At 49.5% G+C, this 26,124-nt stretch overlaps 1 protein-coding gene across 3 annotated transcripts; it reads right to left on the bottom strand.

Annotated features, from left to right (window-relative positions):
• Window positions 1–1,223: 1,223 nt before the first annotated feature.
• On the bottom strand, window positions 1,224–15,224 carry F2 (coagulation factor II, thrombin). 3 transcript variants are annotated; one of them, XM_073348210.2, is made up of 14 exons: window positions 15,039–15,180; window positions 13,673–13,836; window positions 10,758–10,782; window positions 10,512–10,562; window positions 9,898–10,003; window positions 9,628–9,764; window positions 6,704–7,006; window positions 6,137–6,238; window positions 4,852–4,978; window positions 4,124–4,291; window positions 3,613–3,786; window positions 3,204–3,382; window positions 1,954–2,024; window positions 1,224–1,498 (listed from the first exon to the last, which is right to left on the bottom strand). In XM_073348210.2, the coding sequence occupies exons 1-14, from the start codon at window positions 15,115–15,117 to the stop codon at window positions 1,355–1,357; spliced, it is 1,830 nt and encodes a 609-aa protein (XP_073204311.1). In that variant the 5' UTR covers window positions 15,118–15,180; the 3' UTR covers window positions 1,224–1,354. The 3 variants fall into 3 exon arrangements, with proteins under 3 accessions (XP_073204311.1, XP_073204312.1, XP_073204310.1); XM_073348211.2 differs by lacking the exon at window positions 1,954–2,024 and having other exon boundaries at window positions 1,338–1,498; window positions 15,039–15,191; XM_073348209.2 differs by lacking the exon at window positions 1,224–1,498 and having other exon boundaries at window positions 1,520–2,024; window positions 15,039–15,224.
• Window positions 15,225–26,124: the final 10,900 nt, after the last annotated feature.

Below are 26,124 nucleotides of genomic sequence, written 5' to 3'. Positions count from 1 at the left end.
TACCTAAGGTTTTTGCCCAACGTTGCTTCTGCAGTATAGCTTATTCTTGTCTAATGGTGTATGGTTGGCCCAGGAATTACTTGATAGGTAAAATTTAGACTGTTTAATTAAAAAACACACATCAGCCTATTGCAAATATTTCCATCCTATTAGTTAAATTTTGTTTTGAAAACAAGTGTGTAACAAGTCAGCCTTTAAAGTGACTATACCAGACATGAAACTAGTCTATTTTTTCCTCATTTTCCTACTGTTAGACTAAGTACATTAGAATTGACAACTGTTTTCATAGTCAGGACAATTACTCTAGACTCTTGTATCAGAGGCCATTAAATATATAAAACAAGCACCTGATAACCCTCTAAGTTTTTTGTGGAACTTGACCATTTTACAGTGTTCCCTTATTCCATATGGTGCTGCTCTCAGCCATCTATACTGCTCTAGGAATGACTTTTCGATTACCTAGTGGGGGAGCAGGAGACTAGCATACTAATGTGATAGTTGTCAGCACTATCATTGTTCTGATGGGTTTAATTACATCCCAGCAGTTCAGAAAAACTAACCTTTTTCTTAACCTACCACCTAATCCCTTTTCAAATATGCAGTCTTTCCCTTGCAGCACAACCAACTATTTACATTGTCAACTCAGGATGGTCAGTCAGTGAAGAGAACAGGCCATTTTGGAGTAGTGGGGTGCAAAATTTCTAAAGCAGATAGTTTCTCTAGCCAAGAGCCCCAGCCACCTAACTAGCAAAACGTTTATTCAAAGATGAACACTTGTGAGTATTTGTTTAGGGGGCTTCCCCTGTCTTCCACTCATAAAATACCCTTTCCTTGCAGGGACAGGGTTGTAGGTGGACAGCTGCCCCTTGCCTTCCTCTTGCTGAGGGGGAGGTGTTTTTGTAGCATTTTAACTGCTCCCCCCCCCCCCCGTAGCAGTTTAGTGTTTCCTTTTCTATAGGCTCAGTTTAGGTGCTGATGCTCTACAAGTGACAAGGAGCACATAATCAAGTTTCTTGGTTTGTACCTTGAGGCATTATCCCAGTTTGAGAGGTGATGTGACTTGCTTATCTCCAGGGCTAGGGCCAAATCTTGATGTGTTTTGAACAAGTCAGCTTACCATGTACTACTTAATGCTCTGGTGCTAGGGGCACAAATTACATAGATAAGAGTTAGTTGGAACCAAGTCCTGATCTTACCACTGCCAATATACAAAGCAAGCACAATCCTTGCTATAACCATTTTATTGGCAATGTTGCCAGAGAATGCTTCTAGCCATTTTACTTCAGGTTCCTTAGTGTTCATATTGCTACAAATTAAAGCAGCTGTAAGAGTTGAGATGTGACAGATGCTTTCTTTATTGCCCATATTTGTTGATGGTTTTTAGCATCCATTTCTTCAAGCGGAATACATGTGTATAAAATCCGTATTTATCATCACGATCACAGCCTTCTCCCCATGAGACAATCCCCACCTGATACCAGCGGTTATCTGTTGGGCTCTGACAGAGAGGAAAATAAATTAGTGCTCTACACACAGTGCTACTAGGGGTAAGATTTTTGTGCCCTAGACATCTTAGGCCTCCAGCTGCCCTAGGTAGAGGTTCAACAGTGATAGCTGTAGCCTAGTTCTATGGGAGCACTAACAATCACCTGTTGATATGCTCAGGCAAGCTTACATCAGGTGTGTATCCAGCTGTCACTCCCTTAAACTCTTTATGCATTGAGCCTACTGGTAAAGCTAGATCAATATAGAATGTGGCCTGATTATTTCAGGATTTCTCTCTTCAGTTGTTCAAAACCAGAAATGGATCTGCTGTTTAACTGTAGCTGCAGCCATTTGAGAGAAGTACCTCCCCACTGTCACTTCAGCCCTCTTAACATTATAAGGCTTGTGCTGTGACCTCCCAAAGTCTCCCCTGAGCAAAGGCACTGCTCTGGTGCTTATTGCACATACCTTCATGACAAAAGGGCCCCCACTGTCCCCCTCACAAGCATCCCCTCTCTTGGCATCTTCAGGACTGTACCCTACAGGAGAAAAGGCAAAGGGTATCTGATAAGAGGAAAAGGGCTGTTCTCTTCTTCATTTGTATCTTTAATGTTACACTGATGCTAAGTCTGGGAAAGGTACTAACCGTAGGGCCCTTCCAAACACCCCCTCACTGAACTGTGTGTGTTGTCATAAAGCGACAGGTTTACTTGATTTAATGTCTTTATAATGAAAAGCTCAAATAAAGGTGCTTCCTTATAGCCACCCCCACCTTCTGTTTCCCTCCATTATCTTTCTCATGCTGCCTTAATTCCATCTCCTCTCCCCTGGGTTAGTACAGTGTCCCAGACTTCCATCTACTGTGATTCCCCTTCTTCACAGCTTTGGTCTGGGATATTGTAGGTCCCTCCTTCAAGCAGAATCCAGTCAGTCTTCTCACATACATTTAACCCCCTCCCCTATTTAGTACAGGATCCAGTTGCCCTTATTTAAGATCATCCCTAGCATTGCTGTACTTTTAGGGGGAATAAAGATGCTTTTGCTTTTGCTTTTCTCACCTGATTTCTTCCTATAGCAGGGTGGGCAAAATATGGCCTTCCAGCCCTCAAGCTCCCATTGGGGAATGGGGTCTAGGGCAACCAGGAACCATGGCCAATGGGAGCTGTAGGGGCGCTACCTGCAGACAGGGCAGACTACCTGGCCACACTTCTGCGTCAGAGCCGGGACATGCTGCTGGTGTTATTTAACGCTAAGGTTTTCAGCAATGCAAATTGAATGAAGCACCATGTAAAACAGTACTGTAGCGTAAGCTGGCTCTGACAGTCACTCCCTCACATTCAGTATCCTAGGTGTTGACCAATACTACAGCCAAGCCCTCAAAATCCCCTAATGCTGAACTCTGCTAATTATGTATGTTTACAGGAGCGAGGGGAGAATTCCAAGCCCCATTCTATCTCATTTCTCACAACCAGCTGATGCCCAAGAGCCTTATTCATGGCCCTAAGTTCTTCACCCCCTACATAGGCTGGGAAGTCCAGAGGTTCATTCATGCCCTGGGCATACTATTTCTTCAGGACAGATAGAAGTTTACTGGGCAGTAATTAAGCTAAGTGAGCCCTTGCATTATGGCACATGGTACCAAGAGCAACTTTGCCCCTGACCCATCCATCACTGTCCCCATGTGTAGCAGTTAGCTCTGCACACCCAGCAGCACTTACCTGCACAGAACATGTTGTCAGTGAGTCTGATATTAGTGGATGCCTTGCAGGTAGCCTGGTTGACTATGGGGAGGTTCACCTGTTGCAGAACTGAAGGCAGGGCGACTGTGCCAGAGCCCCAGGTCTCATACAGATTACCCCATCCAGATACCCGCCCTTTGAATCCTGTCAGCATCAGACTGGGGGAAGAAGCAAGGTTAAAACACATGGAAATAGTACATGCCACCCCTATAGCCTAGCACTGCCCAGACTCTGGAGGGGCACCTCACCAACTGGCTCCCCTATTGCAAACCAGCACAAAAGATGCATCCTGCTTTTTGCCAGGGCTTTCCTGATCCTTCATGTAGACCCAAAGGAGACATTTTCAGCCCTTCTCTCTGGGGTTGCTTTCACCCTCCAGCCTCCTCACCTCTGCACCAGCTCCCTGGTGGGCAGGCAGACAGGGTGGATGCGGTCGCTGAAGGCTATGGGTTTCTTCAGGAGTATCAGTGCAATGTCTCGGTCCAGGTTCTCTCTCCAGTTGTACTTGGGATGGATGATGATTTTATCCAGCATGGAGATTTTTTCTATGTGCCGCTCGTACCTGAAATGATTCCAACAGAGGGAGAGAAGTGACTGTGCAGCAGCAGCTGTGAGCTCTGGGGGCTGCTGGCCCTCTGGCTGGCTTGCAGCACCATCCCTCTCACAAGGAAGAATGGCCATGGGAGGGGTGCAAACTGCCCTCCCTTTCACTTTAGACTCTGGGATCAGTAGAGCCTCAGTGAGTAGCATCTCCATGGGAACCCACATGACAGTCTGGTTCACCATGGGGGTTCCCATAAGGCCAGATGACATCCTTTCTAGACCCCAGCTTTATTCTCCCATTGCATTCGTGGGAGACTCCCATCTGCTTCCCTTCCCTCCCCCATTCAAGTTCTTACTTTGTTCTCTCGTGCTTCCCAATCCGCACCAAGATGTCATCTGTGGTGAAGTTCTTGTCCCAGGGTGGGTAAAAGAGGCAGTGGGCAGCAGTAAGGATCCAGCGGTCGCTGATGAGGCTGGCACCACACACCAACTCCTGTGGACTCTTCCGGAAAAGCATCACCTGCCTGGGATGGGAAGAGAGGGTGAGAGAGTTACCCAGGGCACTGGCTCAGCTGGCTGCGTGTTCTTACATGCCTTGCAGGGACAGCAGTTCGGCGTGACCAGGGAAAGCTGCCTTCACTGCCCCAGGAGACCATGACAGCACTCCTCTGGCATGAGTCAGGTCTAGTCCTTAGGACCCTGGGAGCTGGAACTGAGGATGAGTATTCTCCTTGCAGTCCTATCTGAAGGGTACTTTTCCCCTGCCACTTTCCCCATCTAAATTAGCCTTCCAATCCCTGCCATGGCCACCAACAGAGACATGTGCCTGCAGAACTGGAACAAGTAGGATAAGGGTGTAACACAAAGCCTGCAGAGTGCTTCCCTTTCCATGGCAACCATGCACTTGGCTCCAAAAGGAGAGAGGGAGTCTCTGTCCAGCTGTAGTAAGTACTGTCAAGTCAGCCCCCAGAAGGGGCTATGAGTAGAGATGGTGCTGGGTGAATACTCCATGCCAGCCGACGAGACTTCTGATTTCCCCTGGTCTAAAAGGAAAGACTAAAGAAACTGCAGCAACAGTACTTACCAGGGGGCACTTCCAACTTCTGCATTTTCCCCCTTTACAATCCGGCCCCCAATGTAGGAGTCCAACAGCTCCTGCTCACTCTTATCAGAAATCTTTTTCTTCTCAAACAGGGGACGGATGCCACAATCTGAAAAACCAGGCAGCCTGTCTCTGTTACTCTACCTGATTTGCAATGCAGGGGACCTGCTCTACAGACAATATGCTTGACTGGGAGTAATTGGTAGCTGCATGCTCAGCCATTGTTCTTGCCTCATTTTTAGAGTTACCACCTGGCTGGTATTTGACTGGCCTGGCTGTTTTTTTTATGAATTTGCCAGGTACCAGAAAAATAAATGTAATCTGCCTGGTTTCTTCCATATGGGTCTAAAGATTTAGATTATCACCACAATACACTGGGATATCTAATGTTAAAAGTTTGTGTGTCCAGCTAACAATGCTGCAGTGTTCCCACTTCCACAGTTTAAGCAATAACAGATCAAAAGTGTTGAAAATATAACCACTGCCTGCCCCCCAACATGCAAGCACACTGCACGTGTGAGAGAGAGGGTTTGAGTCATGCAGGAGTGAGGAGACGTGCAAGGTATATTAAATAATGGAAGATCAGGGCGATGGTGTGAGTGATCCTACTACTCCCCTCTTCCCCACCCCCAAATAATGATAATAAGAAGAAAGCTCACATCAGAAACTGCACATTCAATGATAACCGGCTAAACGAAACAGACTAAAGGCTGACTGGCAAAATGTGCTGATAAAACAAACTCCCATTTGTTATCGATGATGTTCTCTCTCTACATACTATAAGCGGCTGTTGAAGGCGGGGGTTGCGGAATTGCTTTGTGGCTGGGGTTGTGGCAGGCTTGCTTTGAGGTGGGGGGGGAAGTGCTGGGTTTTTTGCATTTCAAAAGGTGGTAACCCTACTCATTCTTTATTGTGCTCTTTGCTGGGAGAGGCTGGGACTGGAAGATCTCCCAAAGCCAGCAGTCTTGCACCTTCTCCTACAGCACTTCTTGCTCTGAACCAGGGCTGAAGTAGCAGGGATCTCCCTATGGCACCTCCTGCTGGGGAAAGCTGGGACTGTAAGGGCTGGAAGCTCCTTCACAACTGGAGGCTAGCTTTGGATGAGCTTTTTAGACAGAACCTAAAGTAGTTTTAACATCCACTTCTGCTTTCAGCAGTAGGCATTTAACAGGCTGGTTTTTCTGAGAAGCAATGCATTGTAGGAAGGAGCCGCAGCTTCTGCAGCACTTTTGGTGCTATATTTGAGCCTCCTGGGTCCTTTGCTCACCTGTTTCACCTGAACCAAAAGTCTTAACATCAAAGAAGGTTTGGTGCTGTTGGGTAATGGTCCGCCCTGCTATTACGTCATCCATCTCATCCAGGGGCCTCGCTGAGAGAGACAGACAGAGATGTTGAGAGGCAAAGCTCCAGCGTTTTACATAGGACTTCAGAAGTGGCACCATCCCTTCCCACACGTAGTGGAGTTGGTGGAAGTATTGCTTTTTTAAGGAAGACTATTGGTTCAATTCTCCTTCCCAACCTCTGGCCAGCAGGTGAACTAATAAGCAGCATCCAGTTAGCTGGAATATGGGGGCAGATTTTGAGGTGGTGTGGGGGGTTGGGGTTGTCAGTCAATAAAGAGCCTCTCAAGCCTCAGGCATAGTCTTACATGTGTACACATACACCATGTGACCCACACTTGCACAACTTCATGTAAAAACATGAATTCCATACACGTTGCCTACCATGAGGCTGAGGCCCACCATTCCTCACCACAGTACTGTATCCTCCTGGCTACTGTGAATTTCTCCCACCCTGCAGGCCCAAGATCCCCATACCCATTGACGCGCCTCACCACAGTAGTGCAGGTCACAGTACTCAAAGGTTGTATTTGGATGATCCACATAACACCAGACACCTTCATCATCCCCATCAGGATTCCGGCAATAATTCTCCACCAGCTTCACTTCTGGGAGAAAAGTAGTTCCATGGGACAGCTCCTTTGCCTTGTCTGAGGCCCATGGCAAACACTTGGCCCCAGAGACGGTGACAGAAAGAGTCCCACTAAAATGTAGCCCTTTGTCCGTTTCACATGGCTGCTGTGTTTTGTCCAGTGGAGGGTCCCGGGGAATAAATGGAACTGTGGTCTTGTCCTGACCTGAAAGATAAGGAGCAAGACAGCCGTTATCAGACTCATGGCCCTGCAGTGGGAAGTGCTGGTGTCTGGCTACAGCCCAGATTCCAGCAGGCCCCAGAACACTTCACTATGTCCCATCACTCCACTGGACACGCCACCATGTCTGGGAGTCCCCATCCTGAATCCCATGGGGTACCCCACAGAGCCCAGGAGCCCCCTCCTCACCAGTGAGGCACCTGGAAGTGCTGCTTCACTCAGAGTAAAATGAAGCAGACCTTCATCCCACTTTTCCCAGGTATTAATGGAACTTCAGTGTGTTTGCCTTTTCAGGGGAAGGCTCTCTATATTGATGGCCCAGGCTCCCTCGCTCTCACACACACACACGCAACTCTCTGCAGTCCTACACTCATGCAGCAGCCTGGCAGTCTCAAGGAGGCCTCAGGGGCATCTTTGTTAACAAGCTTATGGAGGGTTACCCAAGAAACCACCTACAGTTCTGAGCTAGAGCTACCACTGCCCTCCACTCCTTTGAGCACATGGGGAGATAGCCCTTCACAGCGTCCAAACCACAGGCCTCCCCAAAACATTTCTGCCTCAGTCAATGAGACAAAATATTCTTCACAGCCCCAACGTCTATTAGTTCTATAACCTTCCTCTCACAGGTCTCGCCTGACGACAAGCCGTGGGGAGCAGGGCTCCAATTTCCTGGGCAAGCAGGCAGACACCAGGAGAGATACTGTGCAGCTGTACCTTGGCCTCACCCTCCTTTCATTCTCCTTGTGTTGGCAGCTGCTGTGACAACAGCAGGCACATCTGTGATAGTGTAGCTACCTAAGCGAGCAGCAGCAGGGTCAATCTTAGCTTCCAAGAAGCTGCCCCTCGGCGTAGCCAATTCTTACCCTGCATGAGCAACCAGGGCACCATCCATGAAGGGAAAATGATGCCTCTCTAATGTGCTAGTCTCTCAGCATGTAAGCAAAATGATGGCTAAGGGAGAGTCAGCTGGTAAAATCCTCTGCCATGGGTCAGAAACTGGCCAAGGTGCAGAGACCAGCACAGGGACATGTGGCTAAGTCTCCCCTGGCAAAAGGGAGTCAGTGGCACTTACTGACTTCACTATATTTGGGTCATTTAAAAAATAATGTATTCACATGCTCTTATTCCTACTTTCAGCCTTGAAAGCTCCCCTATTAGGAGGGCTGCCATCGCCTACTGTCAGCAGGGCTAACGCCTGGCACAATGGCTGCCATTTCCTGAGAGACTCCTGCATGTGGACGTGAGGCTGCTCCAAGCGAGATGGCTACCACATCCCATTATGTTCCATGAGACTGAGGCCAGGCTGCTCTCAAGGAAGATGGCTGCCACTCTAGAGGGAGCTAGAGAGGACACGGGGGAGTGGGGCTGAGCTAATGAGGTGTAGGGGAGACTAAGTGGCTGTCTAGGGGGTGCAGCAGCCTGTGGGAAAGCAGGGTGCAGAGCACAAGGGGGAGGGGGCAGCTGCCAAGCCTGCCAAGTGAGGGAGGGACAGGGAGGGGGAAGGACACAGCGCTGTCAAGGCTGGAGAATGCTTCATGCATCACCTGCCTTTGGCCAGGGCTGGAGTCCTTCTGCCAACCCCTCTCATGTTTCAGCTCTGCCTGAGGTAAAACTCTCTCTGATTGGCTGCCTGCCCCACCTCCTGGGGAAGCCCAGCCAGCCAGGGCTGCAGCAGGAAGCGGGACACGCCCCCAGGACCCGCCCCCAGTCTCACAGGAGGGGAGGAGGGAGCAGTTCTGGATAGCTCTGCTCCCCTCCTGTGAGCAGTGGGAACAGCAGGGATTCCTCTGCTCCTTCCCCCTCCACTCTCCCTCCCTACAACACCTGGCCATGGAAGAGGGGGGGCCGAGGAAACCCTGGAGTTGCAGGAACAGATGTGAGGCTGAGAGCTCCTGCAGCGGGATGCCAAAAATCACCTTAATCAATTTGGGACTATTGGTACCACCGATTGTCACCCCCCACACTGGAGGGGGCAGAAATTTTTTAAAAATAACCCAAAGCTATGTTTTGTTTTGGTCTCTGTCTAACATGATTTTGTAACCTTTGGGGCTGGCAATATTGAGAATGGCAGTTCCCCACCCCCTCAGTGATGAGAGGATAAGCGGAGGTCAAGCAGTGAGACCTGTATTTTTGTGTGTGTGTGTGTAAGGCTGAAATTTGAAACCTGAGAGGATCACACACAAATTGGGGAGGGATGATTTTGCCATAAAGGTTACTTAAACAAACAAACAAACAGAAAGTAGGCAAAAAAATGCAATTTATTCATTCCTGATTTACGAATGCCTGAGGCTGGCAGCAGTGATGCAGCTGCTGAAGGCTCTAGAGAGCACAACATTATTGACTGTAGCAAAGAACAGTAAAGACTGAGCACTTCAAAGGGACCTAAGCAAGCTAGGTGAATGGGCAGCGCAATGGGGAGCCCTCTCCAGCTCAGTGTACCTTCGCCTTCCAAGCCATAGCTTCTCCACCCGTTCCCACAGGACTCCTCCCTCCCACACCCGCTCTCCACAGACCCTCCCCTTTCTTGAGGTCCTTAGTATCAGCATTAGAGTAAATTCTTCCCTCCCAGGGAGCAGGGTATCTCAGGGCCCAGTGTCGAGGCTCACCACACACTGGAACAGCACACTCCTCCCGTCGCACTGCTGGGTCTCGAGTGTAGCACCAGGGGCCATTTGGGTTGTCGTCTGGGTTCCTGCAGTAATTCTTGGTGAGATTGGCATTTGGATGGGTGGTGGTGTTAAACCTATGAGAAAGGAGTGATGAGGTAGCTAGCAGCCTAGCGAACCCTTCCAGTCAGGGTTGTGGTCTTCCCCACAACCTGGCTCCTCCAACCAGAGCTGGGATTTAGTGTGTGCGGAAGAGGGTTATGGACTTACTCAGGTCTGTGAGGGAATTTGCTTGTCCAGAACTGACATTCAATCCCTGACTTGGTGACAGAAACTGTCCCCCGATAGTTCTGCCCGCTGCCTGCGACACAGTTTCCTGCCAAAGTCCCAACAGAGGGCAAGTCAGACCCAGAAGGAAATCAGAGGCACTATTTTCACTGAGTCCATAGGTACCAGCCTACAAATCCCCGACTTCGGTTCTCACATACATGGAGAGACCCACCTTAAACAAATTTTACCACCAGATCATCTGGATGGACTTCACTTCTGTATCTCAGTGCCTTGATCTGCAGCTGGAGGTAGCTGGGAATAGTGGTGAGGAACTGGCTCCTCACTGGAGCTGACGGCAGCTGGGCATCTATCCTATGCTATTCCAAGGGGGACTCCAGGGTTTTTAGGATGTTAATGAAAAGTGTTTGTGGGGGATCAGTATGGCAGGGAAGTCTAAGGGGCTCTGCCTCCCCCTCTAAGGGCTGTTGCTCCCCAATATTGCCCATCTGATGACCTCCCTGCTTCTTTAGAATTTCCTCCCAAATTGTGCTGGGAGCAGGTTTCCAGGAACTCACCATCTCCAGTAGCTCATGAGGTCTCCAAGCCTCTCTTACCTGTCAGACACTCATCCAAAACTGTCCTGAGGTTCCTCTGGGATTCACACACTAACAAACAAGAGCAAGAAACCTGTCAGGTCAAAGGGACTGCAATAAGCACTGCATCTCAAGTCAGCATAACATATGAGGGGATAGAGCCCTGGGGAGTGGGCCCTGCTAATGGAGCAAGGGAGCCAGCTCTCTGGGGTACAGCTGTACAGCCTGTGGGACATCAAAGCATTTGCAGGACTTGAACCAACTTACCGCTGTATTTCCTCCAGAATTCATTCTGCAAAACAAATGCAAACACTTAGGAGCCGAGTAATGGAGCCTCAGCCCTGCCTTAACTTCTGCAATTCAAACCAAAGCTAGACACTGTCTCAGTAAGAGAATGTCCCTTCTTGGCAAACAGGGAGCAAACTCTGGCCCTGCTGAGATCAAAGATACTGGAGCACAACAGAGAGAAAGTGACACTGAGTCACATGCTTTCCTGTCAAATTCTGGGGCTACCTCTCCTATCACAGCCCTGCCCCAAATGGAGGCTGTTTGAAAGGAGCCCATTTCACTTCTGGCTGACCTATCTCAGCAGCACGACAGTTTCCAGCTGTCAAACCCTCTTCAAGCAGAATGCTGCCTTGAGAACTACCCCACTTGGGGAGTAGTAGGGGACTGGAGACAAAGCAATTCGGGGGGGTGGGGACAGGGGACGGGACACTGGCAGTAATGGCCTTTCCTGTGGTCAGCTGCCTTCCCTCTTCATTCTGAGCTTGGGGTCCCTAAGTTTACATCAGCCAGCCACAAACGCCTCTCTCCTTCCATCCCTGCAAGGTCAGGCACCAGTGGCAAGCATTATCTCTATGATTTATATTACAGTAGTATCCCAAATGTGCTGGGTGCTGTCTAGACATATAGTAAGGGACAATCCCTGGTGCAAAGACCTCCTAAACTGGAAAGACAAATAATTGACAAGATTGCTACCAATCAGCCCCTCACTCCTTTGCTTATGATGTATCCGTGGGGGCAAGGGATACATCATAAGCAAAGGAGTGAGGGGCTGATTGGTAGCAATCTTGTACAGAACTTATCTGCAGGGTACGTTTGTCCTCACTAGAAGGGTATACATTCCAGTGCACACTAGCATGTTGCAACTAACTGGCTTGTGTGGACCCTGCTTGTGTGTACTAAGAGTGTGCATAGGGTTGCCAGATGTCCAGTTTTCAACCCAAACACCTGGTCGAAAAGGGATCCTGGTGGCTCCGGTCAGCACAGCTGACTGGGGCGTTAAAAGTCCGGTCGGCGGCACAGCGTGGCTAAGGCGGGCTCCCTGCCTGCCCTGGCTCCATGCAGCTCCTGGAAGCGGCTGGCATTTCTCTCCAGCTCCGAGGTGGAGGTGCAGCCACATGGGCTCTGTGCGCTGCCCCCGCCCTAAGTGCCTGCTCCGTAGCTCCCATTGGCTGGGAACCATGACGAATGGGAGCTGTAGGGGCAGCACCTGCGGCCTGGGGCAGCACCTGCAGAGCCCCCATAGCCATGCCTCCATCTAGGAGCCGGACATGCTGGTCACTTCTGGGAGCCACCTGAGATAAGCGCTGCCTGGAGGCTGCATCCCTCACTCCTTACTGCACACCAACCCCTTGCCTGCATCCAATTCCCTCCCAGAGCCTGCACCCCCTCCTGCCCTCCAAACCCCTTAGCCTCAGCCCCAAACCTTCTCCTGCATCCCAAACTCCTCATCTCTGGCCCCACACCAGAGCCCGCACCCCCAGCAGGAACCCTCACCCCCCCCCACAGCTCAACCCCCAGCCTGGAGCACACACAAACCCTGAACCCCTCATTTCTGGCCCATCCCCCTGTCCCAGCCCACACCCCCAGCCAGAGCCCTCACCCTATCTCGCACACCAAAACCCTGCCCAGCCCAGTGAAAATGAGCAAGCGAGTGAGGGTGGGGGACAGCGAGTGACGGAGGGTAGGGAGGATGGAGTGAGCGGGGGTGGGGCCTCAGGAAGGGGTGGGACAGGGGGCAGGGCAAGGATGTTCGGTTTTCTGCAATCAGAAAGTTGGTAACCCTAAATGCACATTAATATAGTCCTGTTTCAAAGGTGCACTAGAGAACTTTAGTGCACACCATCATGGGCCAGCTAATGTGTTACACGCTAGTTTGCACTAGAATTTACACCCTTCAGGTGTAGACTAATGCACCTTGTAGGCAAGCCTGCAGTTTCACTTATTTTAAATATATATATAAACCATTCTTAGCTATGGCATAACTAGACATTTTCAGGCCTGTTTTGTTCCACTGAATGCCCTTGCTAGTCACAATTTAAAAGCAAATGAAAGACAATTGACCAACCTTAGTTTAACTGGCCTAAAAATTGAAAGTAGGCCCAGATCCCCACGACATGCACGTGCTCAGCAGGTGCTGAGACACAAGCATGTGCCATGTTTGCAGGATGGGGGCTATAGCTGTTTGGAAGTCTTGCTTTTGTATTAACCCTTACTTGCTTAGTTAGTTAGATTTTTAAAATCTTTGCCTTTTTGTATTTGAGGTCCCCATCCTGCAATCAGACCTAATAACTCCAACCCCTGGGGCTCTGCACAGATTGTACTTTAACCTAGGCCTAATTCCTGTGCGCTCTTACCTGTTTTAAATTAATTTTTCATTTTTAGAATATTTGGCTCTTCCCTGTATCAACTAAGATTTAGTTTCCTTGTACAGACCTTTCCCAGCTGTCTTGCACCTCGTCCCCAGCACACACTGATTTACACGCTTTGTGATGTTTATTTTTTCCCAAATAGAACAAAATATACCTAATTTCCCCTCAAACCTCTTACCTCCACCAAGCTGCATCCCCCCAGTAATCAGGATGGGGCTTGTCAGGTACCTGCCTAGAGTTTTCTCTTTCCCTCTGTCAGACAAGACAGCTCCCAGGACTGCAAGGGTGCTGCCACCAGAACCTCTCTGACCTTTCAGGAGGGAAAGGTAGTTCCTGCCCCACTTAGGAAATATGCTGTAGAGCCAAAGTCATTCCTTGAAGGGGGTCTGGGATCTCCTTAGGGAACAAACTGCACCTCACCTTGACAGCCCCTTGATGAACCCTTTAGAAGCTATGATTCTCGACTATCTGGTCTCTCCTCACACTACACACGAGGGAACATTTCCTGGGAGTGGCTGTACATACCGTGCGAACAGTGGACTCGAGGGCTTCAAAGGCCTCCTCATAGCTACATATCTCCTCTAGACACTCCCGTTCCAGGTTGCCTTTGAGCATCTCTTCCAGGAATCCCTTGTTGGCACGTCGCGGGCGCTTGAGCAGGGAAAGGGCTTCCTGCTGCCCAAGGAAAACTACCAAACCAGAACACCGACCAGTCACTCGACACAGAGCTTGGAGAGAACCATTTCCTTTGCAGGCTCTGCATGTCTGCTCATGGGTCTGAATCAGTAAACACACACAGCCAGCGAGCCTCTCCTACTGCCTGACCTCTAGTGGAAAACAGGGGATGAAAGAGGCCCAGCAGGCCCTATCCAGTTCACCCTGAGTCCACGTGCAGGATTAACCTCCCTGCAATCTATGAGCTACGGTTGTGACCAGTCCTAGATGCCCCAATAGCTGCGGCCTCCACCCCTTCCCTGTACATTTCCTTCGGCTGGGCCAAACCCTGTCTGCTTGGAGCATCAGCTCTCACTGTCTTTGTACTGCCACATACTGGCAGCTGTTTCTCTCACTTTAGTGTGGGTCTTTTTGCAACCCCAGCTCAGTGGGATATGCTGGAAATCACTTCCATCTGCCTGTTCAGAGACCCTGACTTCCAACCTAGCTTCAGCCTTCTCCCATTCCTCTACATAGCAGTGGGACAGAAGAGACAGTCAGAAGGTCCTGTCTGACGGGACCCTGGCCCCACATCATGGAGAGACAGGAACGAGGGAGCAGAAGCCCTAGGGGGGAACAAAGGAGGAGCACCAGGCACAGGGACACAGTATACTGCATATGCCTGGGAGTGAAATAGGGCCTAGCCTGTACTACATGTATTGCTCTGACAGCCAGAGGGGCAAAGTGGAGAACAACAGCCCCCCTCCCCCGCCATAAATAAAGCAGGTCACCAAGAGAAAGTCTGTGGCCCAGGAAATGCCACATGTGGCCAGCACAAGGTGCAGGACTGATTAAGATACCCCTTCCCTCCCCCAGGTTCATTCATGCTCCAAGACAGGGGGCTTTGAAATATACAGTCAGAATAACCCAACACAATCCACTGAACTGTAGTAGCCAGCCACTCTCCCCACCCCATCCAGCTCTTTCCCCAGAACCTGGGGATTGCTACTTCTCCCTACACAGCAATAGGGAAGCCCTGTGCACTCTCGCCCCACTTCTTAGCAAGTTAACTCTTGCTGTCTAGCTGGAACAAAGCCCTGGCCACTCCAGGGACTGTCAGCTCTTCATACAGGCTTCCCCTTCCAGCTGCAGCTTGGGAATGAACAGTCCCATTTGTTTTCCTCAGCCTCCCATCACCCCTGCCCTAGCCTTCCCACCATACCCAATGAGCCCTTACCCCTGTCATGGCTCAGCACGAGGTGCTGGAGGCAGAAAAGGAGCAGGCTGCCCAGCACTCTGACTCTGCTGTGCCTCATGGTATATGCCTCAGCTGGAGGGGAAATGAAGAGGGAGCAGGACAAGAGAAGTGCTAGCCCCGCCTGGGTTAATGTTGAACCAACATGAAGAAATAGGACCCAGGAGGTCACCGTGTGTGGTGTGTCAGGGACAGTGGGGCTGAGGCTCCTGCTGTCCCTCCTCCGCTTGGCTTCTCTCCCTCCCCTTCACGCATTTGCACTTTCAACCATTTTACTGGTCTGAGCAGCACAATAAAACAACAACAATTATACTACCTAGCTCTGATATAGGACTGTCATAACCACCATCACACTGGGCAGGTCAAACACTTCAAAGAGGAGTGACTGCAGCCTCACAACTGCCAGGAGATCACAGATGGGGAAATGGAAGCCGGTGGAAAGAGAAGGATGCTCCCGGGCACCCAGTGAGCCAGCAGCAGAGCCAGGAGAGCCCAGCCCACCTTGGTGAGGTCACTGCTAGCTCAACATAGCTGAAACAATTTCTCCCAAGTCATCTTTGCTCCCTCCTTGCCCCATTGCTGTTGGCCCCACCACCTCCCTGTCACATGGGCTATGTCTACACTGAGCTACATGTGTGATTCCCAGCTCTCTTACCCATACTCACGCTAGCTGATGAGAGCTAGTGCGAGTATAAATAGCAGGGTAGCTATGGTAGCACGGGTAGCGGTTGCCTGGCTCAGACATGCTGAGAACTTCCCCACAGGGTTCAGATAGTTTGTATTCAGCACGGCTGAGCCTCGTGTATGTGATCTGGGAATCACCTACCTACCCCATAGTGTAGACATAACCCTAGACTCATTTTTGACTCCTCCCCTCACATCCAGGCTGGCTCCCTGTTCTTTCCTTTCTGCCCGTCACACATTTGTCAATGCCCTGGTCATCTGTGATTGCTGCAGCCTCCTCTTTCCTGGCCTCCCCAATACTCACCCCCACTTCCACTCCATCGAAAATGCAACTGCAAGGATTCTCTCCTTTATTCACCAGTCCCAAATGCATCCCTCCCCTCTGAGGGTCCTTCCATTAGCTCCCCTTTGCCCATCACATCCAGTTTAAACTTCTCATTTTTGCCTTCAATGCCCTACACAGCTCCAGCATGGTCTTCACTCTGACTCATTTCTTAGGGTCTCCTCTTAGCCCCTTGCTTCACCAAGGATGCCAACACCACCACTCCCTTCATTTCCTGGGCCCACGCTCACTCTCCTCCATGTGGCCCCTTACACACGAAGCAATCTCCCAGTCTGTGTGTGCCAGCCCCCCAGCTCTCCTTCCCCAAACCCCTCCCAAAGACTCACTGTGGTCACAAAGAGCAAGGTCAGGATGAAGACGACCTACCCCATGCTTGCCCTCTCCTCTGAGCTTGATGGGCACTGCATCTTGATCTCCTCAGAGCAGGGATTGATCCCTCTAGAAATGTAACACATAATGCTTTAAGGAAGTGAACTTTCTCTCAGCCCTGCCCCATGGCTTAGCCACAAGCCTCCCATTCAGGATTCAACCATTTTTTCTTCTCTCTGAGCACCATAGCCAGTGGTCTGCCAGAGAACCAGCTGCTGCTACAGCCCATTGGAGTTCTTTCCAGTTAAGTTTAATAAAGCAATTCCTGATACAACCCCCTTCGGGGGGTAGGGGGTAGTGCTGGAGGCCCCTTTTATCCCACACGAGTGGGAGAGTGGGCATGTACTAAAGGGAGCCCAAAAAAGAGAGGAGATGAAAAGATTCTGCCAAGCAAGAAACTAGTCAGGTGGACAGATAAGCCCTGGAGATGCAGGGGAGGAATCTGCTGAGAACAGGAAGGCAGGATTAACCTGAGAGCTTTGAAGTCAAAATGAATAATGAACCCCCAAAAGATCTAGTGCTTCATACAGCGTGTTAAAGAATAGCAATGTGGCCATTACCATTGTGAGCTTCCTCAGAGCAGGGCCTGTAAAAGTAACATGGGAAAGGTTCAGAGCACAGAAAACGGGGCTGCCAGAGCCTGGGGGACAGTGGCTCAATACGAAGCTCTTTGTTATATCCCTCTGCACTCATGGAGTATTTTTCCGGTCTGTGCATTAGATACATCTTCTAACTAGTGTTTACCTCCATGGGGGGAGTGTAAATATTAGTATTAGGGCAGCCAGAGAAATGACTCTTCAGCCAGGGGTACAAAGAGCAGTTATGTAGGCTCCCTCCCCTACCTGAGAACAGGGGTTCTGGGGAGAAGTGAGTCACATGCTGAGGCATTTGGAGAAATCCCCAAGGACTCCCTTAGGAAAGAGCTGAGATGCCCTGGGTCTCAGGGAGGTTGTATGATGGATCAGAGATCAAGCTGGAAACAACCTGTGTTACCTAGAGAGCATGAGCAAATCATCCCAAGAGAGAGAGCAAAAGACATGCAGAGGGGCTGGGGAAGGGAGGAGGGTGAAGGCGAAGGAGCATATGCACCATTGGGACAGCTGGGGAAATAAGGCCATGTGCTGCAGCCAGAGCCTCTCTGCACAGGGGGAGGTGTCAAGAACATTAGCACACAGTACTTTCCAAGTTCCAGGTGGGGACAGGAGGGTCTTGCCCAGCTGATTAACTGCTTGCAGGGAGGGAGAGGGGGCAGAGGCTACTGGTAGGGCTTGGGCTCTGTCCTGGTGCTCTTTCCCCATCACTATAAGTCCGTTGAATTTTTGGGCCTGAGCTCCAGGACTGCAGTGACCTGAGGGCCCCTTTCACGGAGGCAGGATGGCCTCGCCTGACTGGGTGGGAAAGCAGAGCCCCCAGGCTATCACCTCACACCAAAGCATTGGAGGAAGGCTAAGGTGTCTCTATATTACAGCTAGGACATTCACAGTTGTCTTGCTTATTCTCTCCTGTCTTCCCAGAAGAAAGGAGGCAGCTTGGGGTCAGTGCAGGGAGTAAGAGACTGAACAGCAGGGAAAAGGAGATTGCAATTTGCAGGCACCCCTGCAACTGTGCCTCACTCCCTAGGAACCGTGGCAGAGGACAGATGCCTGGATTGCACATGGTGATCTCTGTGTTTTTAAGGTCACTTTGCAACTGTGTCAATATTTGACAAATGCAGAGAGCTGGGCCAGTCACCTGAAATTAGAGGAGCAGGAACATACTAAATGTACTAATCATTCTAGCTTCAAAAACAACCTCCACCCACACAGCTTAGCAGCAGCACTGCGCCCAGCTGCACCCTATTTACATTAAAATTACCGAATAAAGGTGCACCCAGCAGTGACAAGATGCCAGCAAAGCATTTGAGATAGGCTCTCCTATCATCTTATTCAACATTAATTCAAACTGGCTTGGATCTGGGACCATCGCCTGGCCTAAAAACTGGCTAAAAGGCCCTAAACTGAGGGGAATGATCCGTAACAACAGAATAAGGTATGGGAAAGGGGGAGCCATAAGAAGCAGAAGCAACAGTCTGGTCCTCCTACTGCTTTAATAAGATTCCAGAATGGGGAATAAAAACACTAATGACACTCCCAGGTGATAAGAAAAATAGGGAGGAGCTGGATTCCTATGACAGACGAATAATCCTAAGGGCCTTTAAATGGGTGGGCCCACCTGCTGGCCAAGCGTGGCTCCGTGGCACTTGGTCTCAGATTTCCTTTACTGTCCACAGGCACTTGTGTCCAATAACAAACCCTCTTGCTGGGGTCTGGTTTAACATAAACCAAAGGCACAGTAAGGACTCTTCCACCTGTCTCCCACTGGCCACAGACCCCTATCTATAAGGTCCACCTAGCACCAACCTCTTTGCTAGGTACAGTTATCCATCTTTACCAGGCTCTACTCAGTCTCTGCCCTGGAAGTCAAGGGGCTGTGCTGGTCCCCTCGTTAGCCTGCATTTGCTGGATTCTCAGGCTGCTTCTCCAGGAACTCCCCTAGCAGTTTACTTCCTGAGTCTTCTCGGAAGCTCTGTCTCAGCTCTCCCAGCAACTTCCCCAGTTGCCTTCCCTTAAGTGGTAACAAATCACAGGTGTACTGGACCCTGCTTTCCCCAGGAGACTCAATCTGGGGAAAAATCAATCAAACAGGTCCTCAGAGAGGAGGAAATCGGGCAGCAAGGATGGCTGAGGCTTTAGAGGCAGCCAATGAGACAGGCATTTGCAATGAGATAAGTCAAACAAGCCAGTGGAGGTTTTGGCCCTATACACAGAGACATTGAGTCCTACAGCAGGGAAGGGATGGTCCCTGCTCTAAAACACTGGTTAAGCTGGCACCTAGAATTGGATGTTTCCCTACCAGGAGGTGACTGACAAACCTGAGTGTGTTCAGAGAAAAATCAAAAATGAGGAGGATACTAGAAGGACTGACTTTGTAAGAACAATTATCCAAGTGATACATATACCTATTCTAAGGCCTGGCCTACACTACAAAGTTGGGTTGTGGAGAGCTGCCTTGCATTGACCTAGTTGTGCATGTGTCTATGTTTAAATTTGTCTCCTACTGAGGTAAGTGCCCAGTTACAGCAACGCAGTAACCGCCTCCCTTAGTGGCCTTGGACGGTGTCCTGAGGTCAACGCAGCACAAGTTTAGACACTATGTCAACTCTAACAGTCCTCCCAAAATGCCTGACACTGACCACTCTGCTCATAATTGTGAACTCCACTGCCCAGGGTCATGCAGACAGGAGGGCCTCCTCCCCTTTAAAGCCCTGCAAATTTTTGAAACGCCTTTTCCTGATTGTCCAGCTTGGCAAACACACCTAGCAGCTCCCGCTGTCGTGTGCAACTGCACAAGTCACCATGCCGGCTTCATGCTTCAGTCATGCTCCACCCTGGAGTACAGGAGACATTGGGTCTCCTGAGTCTGTGGGAAGAGGCTGCACAAGCACAGCTACGGACCAGCCGTAGAAACGTCAACATCTATGAGCAGATTGCATGGGGGATGCAGGAGAAAGGGCATGACAAAGGGATCAGCAACAGCGTCACATGAAAGTGAACGGATTGCATCAGGCATATCAGAAGGCCAGGGAGGCCAACCGTTAGTTTGGTGCCAAGCCACAGACCCGTCACTTTTACAAAGAGCTGCATGGCATATCTGGCAGAGACCCCACTCGCACCCCTACTTTTCACCATGGATACCTCCAAGAAGCCCAAGCCCCAGACTCCTGGCATAAACAGCAAGAACGAGGAGGAGGATGGGGGACAGGAAACTGGGGGGTGGGAATCCAGCTACACTGTGAGCCAGGACCTGTGTGAGACTCCAGCGCAGTCCAGTCAGTCGAGCATGGGCAAGCCTGACGCAGGGAAAGGAATCTCAGGTAAGCGTGTAAACGTATTTCCCATTACAATGATGTACTGATAGCACCCCCAACTTAACAGGACACAACTATTGACTTTTCATTAATTTACTCATACTAGAAGAGGTAGCGGGACAATGAAGAGAGAGAGCATTGTTATGGGATTTTCACTTCCCTGTAGATGTAGGCAGGGGGAGCCATGCTGAGCAGTTTGTTTATGTACACCGCGATGGGCTTTGAATCCTCCTGAGATTTTGATGAAACTGTCATGGAGGTACTCTGCAAAGTTCTCCTGGAGCTTTCTAGGAATGGTGGCCTCATTTCTTCCTCTGCAGTAGGACACTTTTGCACACCAGTCAGTGATAATTTGGCAGGCACCGTGCAGTACACAGACTAGCAGCATAGGGGCCCAGATGGCTTTGGGACACCACCACCAGCAGTTGTGCTCTCTGTGCCTTTGTTACCCTCAGGAGTGAGATCTCAGCTACAATCACCACTGCCTCCAGAAAATGGTGCCAGTACTCAGTGCCATTGCCCTACACTCAGGGTATGTCTACACTACCCACTGGATCTGTGGGCAGCGATCGATCCAACGGGGGTTGATTTATCGTGTCTAGTCTAGACGTGATAAATCGACCTCCGCACGCTCTCCCATCGACTCCTGTACTCTACCGCCATGAGAGGCGCAGATGGAGTCGACGGGGGAGTTGACTCACCGCAGTGAAGACACCACATTAAGTCGATCTAAGTACGTCGACTTCAGCTACGTTATTCACGTAGCTGAACTGGTGTAACTTGGATCGATCCCCTCCCCCACCCCAGTGTAGACCAGGGCTAAGTTTCATGCAACTGAGCAGTTCCTTCCTCATTTCCCTCACCCCTGCAGCTCACACTCACTGTGGCTGGTGCTGAGTGATGCCATGCACAGGCACTCCCAAGCAGAAGTGTCAATGAGCACGTCTTGTTTAAAGGTTATGGGGAGCAAGGGAACGGAGTTCTGAATCTTAAGTTTTTCCTTCTTTTGTGACTAAACTGACAATGGTACCTCTGTGTGTTTTATCTGCAGCTGCTGCGGCCTTTAAGGGGTCCCTCTCCACACTTGCAGAAAACCTGAGCCAAATGAGAAAGAAGAGGACTCGGTATAACATGTTAAATGAGATCCTGCAACGCAGTGCTGCATCGCACCATCAGCACTGGGCCTGGAGGGTGATCACTGCAGGCAGCCTGGAGAAGGAAACAGCAGACAGGAGAAAGGCCCAGGAGTCCCAGCAGGAAAAGGAGAGGGAGATGCACCAGGACTTAATAGAGCTTCTCTGGCAGCAAACAGATGCTGCCGATTGTTGCGGACTTACAGGTTCAACAACCATGGGATCTTCTCCCTTTCCAGTCCCTGGAGAACTCCAATACAGCACCTCCCTTCACACACCTCCCAGCATTCCACATGGTAGTAGGGGGAACATTCCTACCCCTGCCATTCAACCCCATGGGCATTAAGAATCAGTGGTTTCCCCAGGAATTGAAATTAGGGAGGGGTGTTCGAATTTACAGGGGGGTGTCAGAGCCAATGAGGGGTGAGACTGTGAGGGTGAAGGTGGGCTGTAGTAAAACCTCGCTGCTACTGCAGGCTGGGCCGTCTCTTCCACAGCAGCACTGTCCCCACAGCAGGACTAAGCACTTAGACCTGATTATCAGTGATTTCAGCTGTAGTGGCCACTTAACAAAACAAAGACTATCTATGGAGCCTAATCAGCTGTCTTTAAACACTGGAGAGGGGCAGGTTAAATGGTACTTGTGACTCAGACAGACCATCAAGCAAAATACCTGTCCCCACCCTCTCTCGATGCCCTCAGTCAACACAGGCTAAGTACAGTTCTACTGCCCTTTACTCATACAATAAGAGCAACAACATTTAATTCCTCCCTCTCCCCCCGCATTCAAGTGATTTGGCTGAACCCCAGCCAAAACTCTATCACTTGGGCAACACAGCTCTGTTTGCTGGATACCTAGGTAGATTAGGTGTGAATGTAAATAAAATCTGGTCCTGAAGCCTTTCCCCCAAGCCCCCAGCTCATCATTAGCTGTTAGGGAGAGCTCATTTAGACTTTGCTTGCAAATCATAATTTGAAATGATTAGGTTGGCCAACATCACCGAAATGAATGCACTGACATTGTCATAAAAAACAACAGCTGTACAAGTAAGCTCTATGTTCATACTTTTAAAATCTATTATACTTTTTCAGATACACGTATTTTATCATACACACTTTAAAAGCATATAAAGTGTATTAATGGACATGAATGTTCTTTCTCCTTAAGTTCTGTTCTATTAATTTAGTAAATTTTTGATGTATTTGCTTTTAAAGTTACACAGATTTTTCTGTGCACTGGTTTTGTTAGAGTAAAATTATTTGGAAAATAATTAATCTTTATTCGTTCACAACATATGCTGTAGAGTGCCTTGCAGTTATGAAAACACACATTTACTTGTCACCATACTACAGCATAACACAGCTCATCAGATCAGTGACAAAGTGTAACAATCATAAACAAACACCAAGCACTGCAAAATTAATAGGTGCACTGACAGTGTTCTACTCAGAGGTGTATATCAAGCACCACACAATTCCTAATGACCCCAAAACATCAAGGGCAGGTACAGCACAGTACACCACAGTACACACACTGTGGCTCACTGTTAAAGTGCTCTTTCCAAGCCTCCCTGAGCCACATAGCCCTGTGCTGAGCTCTTTTAACAGCCCTTGTGTCTGGCTGCTCAAACTCCGCTGACAGCTGCTCCACTCCTGCCCTACAGCCCCGTGGCAATTTCCCCCCCTTTTGACAGGTTTCAGAGGGGTAGCAGTGTTAGTCTGTATCAGCAAAAACAATGAGGAGTCCTTGTGGCACCTTAGAGACTAACATTTGTTTGGGCATAAGCTTATGTGGCCTAAAACCCACTTCATCAGATGCATGGAGTGGAAAATACAGTAGAGAGGTAATAAATAGGTACAAATACACAGCATATGAAAAGATGGGAGTTGCCTTACCAAGTGGGGGGGTCAGTGCTAATGAGCCAATTCAATTAAGGTGGAAGTGGGCTATTCTCAACAGTTCACAAGAAGGGAGGAAAAATCACTTTTGTAGTGCTAATGAGTTCAATGTAATCAAGGTGTCCCATTTCAAACAGTTGACAAGGTGTATCAGCAGGGGGAAAAAATAGTTTTTGTAGTTTTCCACTCCATGCATCTGATGAAGTGGGTTTTAGCCCACGAAAGCTTATGCCCAAATAAATTTGTTAGTTTCTGAGGTGCCACAAGGACTCCTCGTTGTGCCCCCCCCCCCCTTGGCTTCACAGATCTTATGCAAGACACAGCAGGCTGCTATAACTATTAGGATTTTTTTCACTGAGATACAATTTTTGTAAGTAAACAATGCCAGCATCCCTTCCATCTTCCAAAAGCACATTCAACCATCATTCTGTACCTGCTTGGGCGCTAGTTCCTTGGTGCTGTTGAGGTGGCTAGTGTATGGCTTCAAGAAGCAAGGGAGCAGGGGAGGCTGGGTCTTCCCCAAACCTAATAGCACTTCAACATTGCCAATGGTAATTCGCCAGTTATAGCTTTCTGAAAAGTCCTGTGTTCTTAAACATGCACCTTCCTTGAGCAGCCAACATTGATGTTGGTGAAGCATCCCCCGTGAGCCACCAATGCTTGCATAACCATAGAAAAGTAGCCCTCTCTGCTGATCTACTCTGTGGCAAAGTGGCCAGGTGCAAAAATAGGGATATGAATGCCATCTATTCCTCCACCGCAGTTCGGGAACCCCATTGCTGCAAATCCATCCTCTAGGTCTTGCACATTGCTGAGAGTCACAGTCCTGGATAACAGGAGATGATTAATGGCCCTGCACACTTGCATGACAAAGGCCCCTGCAGTGGATTTTCCAACTCCAAAATGATTTCCCACTGACTGGTAGCAATCTGGCATTGTAAGTTTCCTCAGTGTGATTGCCACTTACTTTTCCACTGTCAGTGAAGTTCTCTTTTTTTGTTGCCCTGCGCTGGAGGGCTTGGGTGAGCTTGGTGCACAGATCCAGGAATGTGGCCTTGTACATCCAAAAGTTCTGCAGCCACTGCTCATCATACCAAGCTTGCATTATGATTAGATCCCACCCGTCAGCGCTCATTTCTCAAACCTAGAAGCAGAGCTCCACGATATGCAGCTGCTCTGAGACCACCACCAGAAACCTTGAATGAGTTCTCATTGTCCCACAGCAATCTGTCCTGCAAGAAGCTGTCATGTTCCCCACTGATGCAGTTCTTCTTATGGCTCCTCAAATACCAGAGGATAGTGCGTCCTGTGCTTGCAATGTTTATGACAATAGTGCAGAGCTGTGCAGGCTCCATGCTTCGGTCAGAGATAGTGGACTGAGAGGACTGCATGGGTATGTGGGCTTTTTAACAAAAGTGTGAAAATTATGGGGCACAGATGACATTATCGGATGGAGACAGTTGCACACCGTGAACCTGATCTTTTGCACCCAGTCACCCCTGCACAACCTGTTTCTACCCCACCATGCCTTGCCAAAACTTCTCGAAACACTGTGCTGGATGGTGGCAGATTGCACACTGGGATACCTACTCATGGTGCATTGCCCCAAGCACTTCTGGCGACTACGCACAGCACAGGTGCAAGGAGCCACATATGCACGAGCAATATACTATCTGTGGCAGCTTTATGGCGACGTAATTTGAGATAACCAAAGTGTTGTAGTGTAGATGTGGTCTAAGTAACATTCATCAACGGGCATGAAAGGGAGCATGCTCCAGTCAGAGAGGGAGATGACGCCAATGGGGTAGAACAAAGGAATGGGATGGATTCAAAGAGAGAAACATTGTCCAAATACACGAAAAATTATCCTGAGAGTAAAGCGTATGAAGCTGTGGAATCCTCTCTCCAGGAAACGGCTAGGAGCCCCATCACTGGGGACAGTTAGAATGAGACAAGACTATTCTGTCCCTGCCCTGGCTCCAGGAATGAGGCTGGAAGAAACCTATTACAACTTTTTCATATCTAAGACTCTATACCCCCTAGCGCTGAGTGCAGCCAGTGCAGGAGGATGGACAGCAAAGATCATCACTGATGGGAATAAACACAGAGATCCAGTGACGACCAATATGCCTTTACTGAAAAAGGCTCTGCCCTGCCGTGAGCACCTAACAGCAACTAATGAAGACTGGCTTCCAGAAGCTCTTTGCCCTCAGTTCACCTCACAGCAAAGGGATGCGGGAACAATTCAGTAACAGCCAAGTCCAAGGCTGAACTCTTGCCTTCTGCGAGGGCACAAGCGTGGCCTCTTCCTGGATTTGAGGCTGGGACTGCACAATCCCTTTTCTAGCTAAGTAAGACCCCCTTGTTCACAGGTGCCAGGAGTTTCAAAACTAGATTCATCAGCATGGCTTTGGCTCAGCTGAAATGAAGCCACATCACCCTGGGGAAGAGCCCATTTATAGCTGTCTTTCACTGGTAGAAATCTTGGTGTAAAGCCATGGGAGACCCCAAGACCTTGGTTCTCCCATGAGCGACTGGGAGGGAGACCCAAAGCCTTTACGTAGCAAAGGGAAAAGGAGCCGCTCCAAGATCAGAACCCTTTAATGAAGAGAGGAACTGCACAGCGCATTCAAACTACCCTTACTGGGGCAGAAGAGATTCAGTCCATGGAAACTGAAGACAGTGTTCGGTGTCCCATTTGCAATGCAGTGCTGACCCATTCACTACTGTAGG

This window comes from Lepidochelys kempii, chromosome 6 (assembly GCF_965140285.1).
Source record: "Lepidochelys kempii isolate rLepKem1 chromosome 6, rLepKem1.hap1, whole genome shotgun sequence".
NCBI classification, from domain to species: Eukaryota; Metazoa; Chordata; order Testudines; family Cheloniidae; genus Lepidochelys; species Lepidochelys kempii.
This window is presented reverse-complemented; position numbering and strand designations above follow the sequence as displayed.